The 12,651-nt window shown below is 43.4% G+C and overlaps 2 protein-coding genes across 2 annotated transcripts in view; both read left to right on the forward strand.

Moving 5' to 3' along the window:
• The window catches only part of LOC133413548 (uncharacterized), a 142,576-nt gene that overhangs the window by 79,549 nt on the left and 50,376 nt on the right, over positions 1–12,651 (forward strand). The gene's annotated exons all lie outside the window — the stretch shown is intronic.
• On the forward strand, positions 336–9,662 carry LOC133413535 (gastrula zinc finger protein XlCGF57.1-like). Its single transcript, XM_061698038.1, has 2 exons — positions 336–741; positions 7,255–9,662. The coding sequence occupies exons 1-2, from the start codon at positions 618–620 to the stop codon at positions 8,790–8,792; spliced, it is 1,662 nt and encodes a 553-aa protein (XP_061554022.1). The 5' UTR covers positions 336–617; the 3' UTR covers positions 8,793–9,662.

Consider the following 12,651-nt stretch of genomic DNA (forward strand, 5'->3'; position numbering starts at 1 on the left):
ATTCATGGCCATTGAAATTAAATCGTAATTTGCTCATTTCTCCGCCGATTTTCATGGGGTTTACTTTTTGTCAGCACCAAAGCGTGCGCTATCAACACATAATGTTTATTTATTTTATTTTATTTTTTTTTGGGGGGGGGGGGGTGCTCCAAAAATATTTAGACCTGTGAAAGGTTATTCCCAGGCCCCTTGTCGTAATTGTACGGCGTTGTACGCTTTTTGGTTTTCTCGCCGTTAAAAAAACACATGGAACGCAGCGACGACAATGACCTCCCTAGCTTAACGTCGCCGTAAGCACACAGCTCAAAGGGGGCGTGACAAATCTACCTCTTCTTATCTATGAATCCAACTCCGCACACGTCTTCTTTTTATTAAACTAGCCACACGCGTTTCACGAAATATTTCTACTGATGTCTCGACGCAGTACGTCCATTACTATTTTACTGGACTAAGACATCATTCATTCAATCTTCGTGTCCGGTTAAACACGTCTCGGTGCACGTTGAAGCTTCTCGGCCTAGTTTAGCTTCGCTCGCTAACAAAGAGACACGTTTGCAAGCAACACGTCGCCCAATAGAGATCACGTGTGAGCGTAAAGTGCGATTGTGTGTGTGAAAATGTGTGCAAGAATGACAGTAGAGTACGAGGAGGAACTTTGTGGCCCAAAAGACGAGAAGGAGCCACAACGTCACCGACGGAACGATTTTTTCACGAAGCCTCGAGTTGGAGTAAACATACCAGGTCTGTTCACGTCTTGTTTATGAAATACTTTCCACCAGTGTCCCTGTGTTTATTTTTTATTTTTTTTGCTGGAATCCTCATCCGGTCAGTCCATTGCGTTCCATTTAATATAACATTATTAACATTCAATTGTGTACTACTGTGGGCCCGTGAAGCCCTTTGAGACTCGTTAGTGATTAAGGGCTATCCAAAATAAACTTGACTACTCTGTGGCTGTGATGCTATTATATTATTATTTGCTGAACATTTGCTCACATAAGGCAGACAATCTGCAATGTAGAAAGACCATATAAAAACATTGGACTTGAAACCCATCACACACGCCTTAAAGTCTTTTAAACACATTTAAAACAATTAAAACATGTTGTAACTGTTTTTGAACACACACAAACTCATAAAATACATAGAAGCCTCTGTACATATTGTCGGGTTTGTGTACTAGGGTTGGGAATCTCTGGCATGAGGCCAATTCGATACATATCTAGTTACACGGGTAGCGATTTCTCAATCATGTTTTGGTTTTTATAGTTTGAGGTGTTACAAGAGCAAAAAATATTAGCGTCAAAATCATTGCTCAAGTTGACATTTCTTTTCACCAAAAAACTAGTTTTCTCCTTGTTGATAGAATAGAAACTGGTGTTCTTGGTCAAACCAACCTATGTTCTACAGCTGATTACTAAAGAATGGAAAAAAGATTGATACAAAGATTTTTTTTTTCGGTTGAAACAGTCTATTCTTTCTTTTGGTAGGTTTGCTCCTTATATAGTCACAGAACAAAATATTCAGTGGGTCTTGAAAGCTCAATCAATGTGCTCTAAAATGGCCTGCAGTAAATGAGTTAATGGCGTTGTCTTGGTGTGTGTTGGGATAGAGTCTCGCTAGGAACATCTTTTAGCTCCAAAGCATGGACGACAAATGGGTGGATTGCGTCAGGAAGGTACTTCGGTGTCAAAACTCTGCCAAAGAAATCATGCGAGTGACCTGCTGTCTCGAACCCCTTATGGGACAAGCTGAAAGTTGCTATAACAACTCTTAGCTGATATTCTTGTATTATTATTGTTATTATTATTATTAAACTATCAATTATCATTGTCCCTGGGCTGCCTCTAAAAATTATTTAACATTGCGCACATTAACATGCCTTTCAACCCTTTATTAACATTGTTGATACTCGCGTTTGTATGCACTTTATTATTGAGTTCTATTTTGATATTTTTATCATTTCTAATGTCCATAAAAGTTATGAACAGAATTGTTGACAAAGGGCAGCCTTGGCGGAGTCCAACCCTCACCGGGAACGAGTCCGACTTACTGCCGGATATGCGGACCAAACGCTGACTCCGGTCGTACAGGGACCGAACAGCCTGTATCAGGGGGTTCGGTACCCCATACTCCCGAAGCACCGCCCACAGGACTCCCCGAGGGACACGGTCGAACGCCTTCTCCAAGTCCACAAAACACACACTCTCATACCCGAGTTTTTGCTTCAGCGACCACCAAAGCTGCATTCCGCTTGGCCAGCCGGTACCCATCAGCTGCCTCAGGAGTCCCACAGGCCGATAGGACTCCTTCTTCAGCTCGAGGGCATCCCTCACCTGTTGGTGTCCACCAACAGGTGAGGGGATTGCCGCCACGACCGGAACAGACCACCTGACGGCCACAGCTCCGGTCGGCCGCCTCAGCAATGGAGGCGCGGAACATGGTCCACTCGTACTCGATGTCACCCTCATCCCCCGGAAGATGAGCAAAGTTCTGTCAAAGGTGGGAGTTGAAACTCCTTCTGACAGGGGATTCTGCAAAACGTTCCCAGCAGACCCTCACAATACGCTTGGGCCTGCCACGTCGGACCGGCATCTTCCCCCACCATCGGAGTCAACTCACCACCAGGTGGTGATCAGTTGACAGCTCCGCCCCTCTCTTCACCCGAGTGTCCAAGATGACACGACCACAAAGTCGATCATCGAACTGCGACCTAGGGTGTCCTGGTGCCAAGTTGCATGTGTGGACACCCTTATGCTTGAACATGGTGTTCGTTATGGATGATCCGTGATGAGCACAAAAGTCCAGGGGGGGGGGTCGTTCCCCCCAATCACGGCCTTCCAGGTCTCACTGTAATTGCCCACGAGAGCATTGAAGTCTCCAAGCAGAACGATGGAGTCCCCTTCGGGAGCAGCACACCCTCCAAGGACTCCAAAAAGGGTGGGTACTTTGAACTGCTGTTTGGTGCATAGGCACAAACAACAGTCAGGACCCGTCCCCCCACCCGAGGGCGGAGGGAGGCTTCCCTCTTGTCCACCGGGGTGAACCCCAACGTACAGGCGTCGAGCCGGAGGACAATAAGTATACCCGCACCTGCTCGGCGCCTCTCACCGTGGGCGACTCCAGAGTGGAAGAGAGTCCAACCCCTCTCAAGAGGACTGGTACCAGAGCCCAGGCTGTGTGTGGAGGCAAAGTCCGACTATATCTAGTCGGAACATCTCGACCTCACACACCAGCTCGGGCTCCTTCCCTGCCAGAGAGGTGACATTCCACATCCCTAGAGCCAGCTTCTGTAGCCGGGGATCGGATTGCCAAGGTCCCTGCCTTCGGCCAACGCCCAGCTCGTACTGCAACCGACCCCTCTGGCCCCTCTCACTGGCGATGAGCCCACGGGAAGGGGGACCAACGTTACCCTCTCGGGCTGTGCCCGGCCGGACCCCATGGGTGCCGGCCTGGCCACCAGGCGCTCGCCTTTGAGCCCCACCTCCAGACCTGGCTGCAGAGGGTGGCCCCGGTGATCCGTGTCCGGACAAGGGAAAACTGAGTCCATCGTTTGTCGTCATCATAAGGGGTCTTTGAGCCGTGTTTGTCTGGTCGCTCACCGAGGACCTGTTTGTCATGGGTGACCCTGCCAGGGGCATAAACCCCCAGACAACATAGCTCCTAGGATCCTTGGGACACACAAACCCTTCCACTCCGAAAAGGTGACGGCTCAAGGAGGGGTCCTCATATATACCTAATTTAATTGACTCTCCCAATATTTATTTGCAGGAGATAGCTGTCATGTGTTCTGAGGTCAAATTGAAATCTGTCAGAAAGCTCTTGCTTTCAAATAAAGCAAATAAAGGAATGCTTTCAAATAATTGTAATAAGATTCTGAGAATAATTTTGGTTAATTGTGCTTCTACAACTTACTCCAATTCTTACTTAAACATGTCTACCATATCTACACAGTATTTTGTAAGTGCAGCGATCGTTATTTCATTATTTCATTATCAGTATAGTGTCAATATGGTCCAACCCAATATCCATTATCAACTGTATACTAACATAATTATTTGTATATTATCATTATCTTTGAGGCTGATAATCAAAACATTACTAAATGTTAATACATACATTTGGGTGAAATAAAATCTCCAGCTAGGTACTTTTCCTTTCCCCCAAAAACCTGTGTCTGTGTCAACGCGACGTCAATGTAATGAACACGTGTAGGGTTTTGAGTCGTCTGGAAATCGAAGGACTGTCTTCCGTTTGATAAAATCTGCATCAGCAGGTTTTGTCCACGGGATGCGAATGACAGAGTCAGTTATGCATAATTTCTGATCCAGGACTGCCCAAATGTACTGTACCGTTATTAGATTTTTCGTCTGAAGTTTTGGGGTTTGAAATTTAGAAATTAAATTTAAAATGTTAAATTAAATGTTAATGTTAAGTTAAAATGTATCTTTGCTGACTGCATGCCCGTATCAGCTAAGAATTTCAGTAAGGCCCCTGTGTTCCTTTTTCAACATATAGTCTACAAGTCTTTTTTGTAATTAATTTGTAATATGTATACCGCATGTGGAAAGCCACTATATCATACCATGTTGACCTAATGACAAATGTGCAGTTTAGTCTATATCGCTTCATATATCAACCCAAATAGTTGAATGTTCCATCATGAATTAAAAATTATAGACATTAAATATTTGTAGAGCAATCATCATATGTATCACTATGATAATGCCAATATTGGTGCTGTGTTTGCAGCCTATTGAATCGGCTCAGTTTTTGTGGCAATCAATTGTGTCAAACATAATAATGCGACTTGGGCTGCTCAGCACAAAAATAAAACAATCCACTGCCTTTGTACTCCAGAGCACAAAACAAGACAAAAACAAAACCAACAAAAGGAAGAGAAGAAAACAAAAACAAACGTCTCCAGACATCATAAGAAGACGCAATGCAAAGCACGTATGCGTGTTGTGAAAAATCTATGTTCTTTGACAGAGTTGAAATAAAGGTTCCCCAATCAGCCGTGCGGCGACTGAGAAGCAAAAGGCAAACATTCTTGTAATCGTGCCGAAGGTTGCTTCGTCAGATAAATGTGCACATAAGACACACAGCTGTGCATAAACACACAAACAACACAAAGTCATAACTGCAGGTTGGAGCATATAACAATCCTTTTAAAAATTCAATATCTGTTTGATGTTGAAATTGTTAAAATTGTACTATATTTCACTTTGAATGCACACTGATAATTATCCTAATCTAATAATATAATCCAATCAATACTCTTATTTTGTATGAAGGTTGAGTTGCACTAGTCTAAGATTTTGAGCAGCCTCCTTTTCTCCTTCCCCCCCAATGGAATCTATTTTGAGGCGGCACGGTGGTCGACTGGTTAGAGCAGCTGCTTCACAGTTCTGAGGACCGGGGTTCAATCCCTGGCCCTGTCTGTGTGGAGTTTGCATGTTCTCCCCCTGCCTGCGTGGGTTTTCTCCAGGCACTCCGGTTTCCTCCCACATCCCAAAAACATGCATGCTAGGTTAACTGAAGACTCTAAATTGCCCGTAGGTGTGAATGTGAGTGCAAATGGTTGTTTGTTTGTTTGTATGTGCCCTGCGATAGACCTTTGTTTAGTTAAAATTTTCAATCATCAATTGTGAATTGTGGAGGCTACTGTGGAACCCAGCTCGCGACAACAACCTGACATCCTCCCCTTGGCCAACTCGGACAGATCAGACCACAGGCCATACACAGTTATCAGTAACTTGCCCTAAACATAGTTTGTCAGAAAGCTTCTGTCCCTGTTCGCATCTAAATCTAACAGTCAACCACATTTCCAGACATTTGACAGTTTTATCTAAAGGTTCCAAATCCTTGACTAATTCTTTTCAACCAACTTTCATTTTTTTATTATTATTTTGTTTTAGTTGTTGTACACAGGCTCCCTGTTGCTGGGAACCCACATTAATTTATCCATATCGCCATGCATTCCACAGATTTCTCTCCATATTCTTCTGATTGCGAATGGTTGTTTGTTTCTTTGTGCGCTGCGATTGGGTGGCGACCAGTTCAGGGTGTACCCCGCCTCCTGCCTGAAGATAGCTGGGATAACCTCCAGCAGCCCGCGAACTTAGTGAGGATAAGCGGTACAGAAAACGGATGGATGGTTCTTTGTCTATATGTGCCCTGCGATTGACTGACAATCAGTCCTGCCCTTCACATCTCGCCCAAAGTCACTAGGGTCGCGGACGTGCTGGAGCCTATCCCAGCTATCATCGGGCAGGAGGCGGGGTACACCCTGAACTGGTTGCCACCCAATCGAAGGGCACATACAAACAAACAACCATTCGCACTCACAGTCACACCTACGGGCAATTTAGAGTCGTCAATAAACTTACCATGCATGTTATTTTTGGGATGTGGGAGAAAACCAGAGTGCCCGGAAAAAACCCACGCAGGCACGGGGAGAAGATGCAAACTCCACACAGGCGGGGCCGGGGATTGAATCCAGGTCCTCAGAACTGTGAGGCAGACGCTCTAACCAGTCGTCCACTGTGCCGCCTAATCAGTAAATGAACAAGTCAATTTAAATAGACACATTGCTCCATCTTGTGATCACCTACCGTTTTTTTTAAACTTGCTGATCGGTGATTGGCCCCAAAAATCCTGTTCGTGTAAATCCTATTTATAAGCATATTAATAATATAATAATAATATAAGCATAGCTATTTATAAGCACATTCCTTTTTCCACACAGGCTATGCAGTCTTTTCAGTTGTTTTTGTTTTGATTTGTTTTTTTCTAAAAGTGGTCATTTTGGAAGTGGGGGGATTCCACCCAACAGCAACAATTTATAAAATTTAACAAAATACTTCCACTTTATAGTATTGTAATAGTACTTTCATTTTCCCGCACTGGCTAAGAAGTGAATTTTGTCTCCACTTCTGCCACTGACATCACACCAAGACACGTGTGGGAGTGGGGGGGGGGGGGGTCGATTTTGGCGATGAAAAGTGGGCATTCCAAAGGCAATTAGTTATTTACCAATTGCTCCGAAATGGATTGGTATAATTGGAAATGACTGGCAGTTTAATTTTCTTTGAGCAAAAAATACATTAAATCGACTTGTATGTGAAATGTGGACCATTAAGACCCAGGCCTCCTTTAAATGTAAATATAAACAATAATATGCAACATTGAAGTCACAACATCAGAATTGACTATATTAAACCATGTGTGTTGTCTTCTTGTGTCTTGAAGAAATCAGTGAAGATCTTGGTCCTGGGCCGCAGGAGCCAGCGTCCCCCAATATTAAAGAGGAAGACGAGTCTGCCCACAATCAAGAGGAAGAGGAGCTGGCACCCCCTTACCTGAAAGTGGAGGAAGAAGAGCCCTCCCACATTAAAAAGAAAGAGGAGTCGGCACACACTCACATAAAAAAGGAGGCAGGTGAAGAACCCCCCCGCATCAAACGGGAGGAAGAAGAGCCCCCTGCCGTTAAAGAGGAAATGGAGGAGGCAGATATCACCAAGTTGCCCTCGACTGCTGTCCCTTTGAAGAGTGAAGATGAAGAGAAATGTAAGGAGAACAAAGGGACTGAGCCTCCAAGCAACAGCAGCTCAAGTCAACAAATGACAACAGAAGGTCAGGGACACAATTGTGGAAGATCACAAGCAGATGGCCTCACAGCACCACTATCAGACAGTGAAGACACATCATCACACTCTCCTCACACTGATGATGATGATGAACAGTCTGAAGGTTATATGACATGTAACATGGACAACAAATGCTGGAAATGTTCTCAGTGTGGAAAAACCTTTGCTTTAAAGAGTCGTTTGAAACGACACATGAGAATACACACCAGAGAGAAACCGTTTGCATGCTCATTTTGTGGTCAAAGATTCTCTTGTAAAAGTCATTTGACAGTACACACAAGAGCACACACTGGAGAGAAACCTTTTGTCTGCTCAATTTGTGGTAAAAGATTCACTTGTAAGAGTTCTTTGACAATACACACAAGAGCGCACACTGGAGAAAAACCTTTTGCATGCTCAGATTGTGGTCAAAGATTCTCTAGAAAGGGGAATTTAAAAAAACACACAAGAGCGCACACTGGAGAGAAATCTTTTGGCTGCTCAGATTGTGGCGAAAGATTCTTTACAAAACAAAATTTAAAAACACACACAAGAATACATACTGGAGGGAAACCTTTTATCTGCTCAGTTTGTGGTCAAAAATTCTCTTTTAAAACACATTTGACAACACACACAAGAGCACACACTGGAGAGAAACCTTTTGCTTGCACAGACTGTGGTCAACGATTCTGTAGAAAGGGAGATTTAACAATACACACCAGGATACACACTGGAGAGAAACCTTTTCCCTGCTTGATTTGTGGACAAAGATTTTCTCTGAAGGGATACTTAACGAAACACACAAGAACACACACTGGAGACAAACCTTTTGCTTGCTCGGATTGTGGTCAACGATTCTCGAGAAAGGGAGATTTGAAAATACACTCAAGAACACACACTGGAGAAAAACCTTTTGCCTGCTCCGATTGTGGTCAAAGATTCTCTAGAAAGGGAGATTTAAAAAAACACACAAGAACACACACTGGAGAGAAACCTTTTTCGTGCTCCGATTGCAGTAAACAATTTTCTAGAAAGGAGGATTTAAAAATACACACAAGAGCACACACTGGAGAGAAACCTTTTGCCTGCTTAGATTGTGGTCAAAGATTTTCTGTGAAGGGACGCTTAAAAACACACACAATAACTCACGCTGGAGATTAACCTTTTGCCTGATTAGTTCGCGATCAAAGATTCTCTCTGAGTGGAAACCTAATACACACGAACACACACTGGAATGGACGCAGTTTGCCTGCTCAATTTGCAGTCAGAGTCTTCTCATAGAACTCAATTGACAGTGCACTCTAAGACACATGTGAAAAAACAAGATTCTCTAGGCAAACTAAGGAAGACACACAAGAACACACATGGTACAGAACGCTTTTACCTGCTCGGTTCGTCAACTATGATCACGACGCCCTCATACTGGTCATTGGAGACTTTAACCTTGCTCCTCTCTCTCATCTACTAATAGCCTCACATTACATGTACAGCAAGAAGGAATAAAAGTTTGTGGTCAAAGATTTGCTCTTAACGATTCTACTGAGTGTTTGATGTGTTGAGAGACACAAGTGTGCTTTTGAGAAAAGCAGTGATCAATGAAGCTGGATGAAAATGTAGCTGTTTAAATCTCAGGGCGCTGAATCGATCACTGCTTGACTGTTCTAGAGAAGGTTTTGCCTCTCAGCAGGCTTCATCCGTTTACACACCTTTACCCTCGGGCTAGAAGCTGTCTTATCTTGCGAATGTGCATGTGCAATGTCTTTGACGACAACCAGAACAGTCTCCTTGCGATCGAGCCAATGAATGAGAATATTCATAGCCATAGATGTATAATCATAAAACTAATGACTTTGACCCTGATTTTGAACACTCTTGTATCCTATCTCAACTGTTACATTTTGTATGTCTTGTATTCTATGTACCTTATCAAAAGCCTCTTGTGGAGAAGTACTGAGAATTAGCACTCGTGCTGAAACACTTAAAGCATTGAATCTGCTTTGTCAAATGCTTTTGTGATGTGCATATGAAATTAGTGCATAATTGATTAAATAGACTGTAAAGAAACGTTGACTCTTGGTGGGATGATGGAAAAGTATAGGCATGATTCAGATTAAAATACAACTCCATAAATCAGTGAGACTAACTAAATTGTAATGAATATATTAAATATTACAATCAAGAGAATGCAAAGAAATTAACAGCTGCAAGTGCCTCAGAGACTGCCCACATGCCAGGATGTTGCACGACCTATATTACTCCCTTTTTTTTTTTAAACCTTCACTCGAGCAGAGGCGTATCTGAAGGTCAAACCTAAGCAAACTTTGGACTAAGCGATGGCTTATAACTGGAAAAACTGCTAAAATGGGGCACGTCAAGATAGTACTGTACTTGGCTGACTTTGGCTGAAGGGCGGCCTTTAAAGCTCCTCCGCTTGGAAGGTCGGCTCCACGAGAAGGACCGTCTTGCTGACTCTGGGCTTCGTTGCTATGTCCGGTTGAAGTTTTATTTCCACCATCTCCCTGGGGAACTGGAGCTGCTTCCCCAGGTGAACAAGAGGAGCCTTGCTGAAATGAACGGCCGTGAGATTATTTCAGAAATTCTTGAAAAAATTGTCGCACAACTGTTTAATGATCACATGGCCTATAACAATCTACTGTATTGTAACTTCTTCAATCCAGTTTCAGGGCAGACCACTCTACTGAAATGACCCTTGCAAAATTGACGAATGACCCTTGACTAGCTATAGATTGTGACACCTCATTAATACTATTATTACTCTGCCTCAGCGCTGCCTTTGATACCGTTGATCACAATATACTACTAGATTGCCTCAAAACACGTACAATATTACAAGCCCAGTACTTTCTTGGTTTAAATATCTCTCGGGTAACACACACCGCTTAATTTGTGGTAATGTGACGTATTAGTATTATCATGTCGCTTGCGGAGTCCCGCAGGGATCGGTACTCAGCCTTATATGCTGCCTGCTGAGCGATATCATACGCAAATTTAAGATTAGCTTTCACTGTTATGCCAACGATACTCAGATATTCATGCCATTAAAACTAACTCATTCACACGATTGCTCTAATTCGGAGTTGTGTCTTGCTGAGATTAAACTGGCTGACCTGTAACCTTTTGCTCCTTAACTCTTAAGAAAACTGAGCTGTTGATTATTGGCCCTGCTGAACATAGCCACTTGTTTAAGGACACCACTCTTGGGTTTTGACAAAAGCACTATTCCCCAAAGTGAGCCATCAATAAATCTTGCCGTTATACTGTATTTGACTCATATCCCTCCCTTCAAAAGCACATTAAGAATATGACCAAAACAGTTTTTTTCATCTTCACAATATCGTTAAAATGCAGCCCATCCGATCCGCGAGCGACCCAGAAATCATAGCCCACGCATTTGTTACATTTTGCCTCGACTATTGTAACATGCTGCTTTCTGCTCTTCCCATGTCTAGTACTGATAGCCAGCACTTAGTACAAAACACTGCAGCATGACCGTTGACGAGGACGTTTGATCATATTCCCTACATTCAGGCCAACTTGCATTGGCTCCCGGTCTACTTGAGATGCGATTTTAAGGTCCTGTTACTTACTCATAAAATATTACACAGGTTAGCACCCTTTTATCTCGCTGACTTAGTTGTACCGTATGTTCCGTCCCGGAAACCTATGCTCGCAAAACACTGGTCTTTTGGTGACTTCGAGAGCCCGAAAGAAGTCTCCAGATTCTCAAGTATTTTCTGTTTGGGCTCCGGTACTCTCGAATGCTCTATCTGCCGATATTAGAGCTGCTACCTCAGTAGAAATGATTAAATCCCGACTTTAGACTTATTTCTACTCTTTGGCATTTACGTAGTTAAAGTACACGTAGGCCTGTTTTACTGCCAGTTGTCCTATCTCCTTCCCCCCCGAATCTGAGGCTGTTGCTGTTTGGGTTCTGCACCGACCAACTGGGACAAGATCTGAGGTGGACCACTTCCCCCGGAGTCGTTGCCATTGAGGATTTCGCTCCGACTGACCGGGCCAGGTCCTGAGACAGAATCACCGAAGATGTCTACCCTGTAGTGCCTTTTCTTTTTAAATGGACTCTTATGCCATCTTAATGAACATTGTCATAAACATTGTACAGCACCAGACTATGAGATAAATGTCGACATCCTCTGCAGCCTGGTCATCCTGGAAGTGTTCCCCCCCCATCTGTGGTCCCTTCTCCAAAAAAATTCCCCCCCCCCCAGATGGGGTTTTGAGTTTTTCCTCGCCCAATTGGTGGGTTTAAATTAGGAGATTTTGGGCTTTTCTTTTCGTTAGCATTAGCAGCTAGCCTTGGGAGCGATCACGCAAATAGTTCCGCGGCGGGACGGCCGTGCGCCTTCTGGGCTTTCAGTACATTACAGTCTGGTTTACTCAGTGTAGTGTTCTCAAGAATCAGTCTTGTACTGTATTTTTCTTGTTTTATTCACCTTATTTACCAGTCGATCAGCACATCGCTAGCATCTATTCGACATGAAACTACATTATTTTTGGTGTCCTTTGCTTCGCCTCTTTTTGATGTAATATTTTTACCTAGTACCCCCTCATGTTCCGACTGAGATAACACAGTTGGATAACATTGTACCTTTATAACAAGATGACAAATTTGTGTTCCTCTTTTTTCAATTCATGCCTTCTGTTGTTGATACAAGAAATGCCAAGTTTAAACTGAGATCTTATATTTGTGTTTGAACTGAAATCTATTTATATTTGTGTGTCAGGCACGGTGAATGACTGGTTAGAGCTTCTGCCTCACAGTTCTGAGGACCTGGATTCAATCCCCGGCCCCGCCTGTGCGGAGTTTGCATGTTCTCCCTGTGCCTGCGTTGGTTTTCTCGGGGCACTCCGGTTTCCTTCCACATCCCAAAAACATAAAAAAAAAATTAAAAAAAAGCTAGTAGGGTGAAAAACAGTCTCTAGTTAGATGCGTGATACCCACATCACGTGTATCCAGTAATATATATGTATAAATAAG

This window comes from Phycodurus eques, chromosome 15 (assembly GCF_024500275.1).
Source record: "Phycodurus eques isolate BA_2022a chromosome 15, UOR_Pequ_1.1, whole genome shotgun sequence".
NCBI lineage: Eukaryota > Metazoa > Chordata > Actinopteri > Syngnathiformes > Syngnathidae > Phycodurus > Phycodurus eques.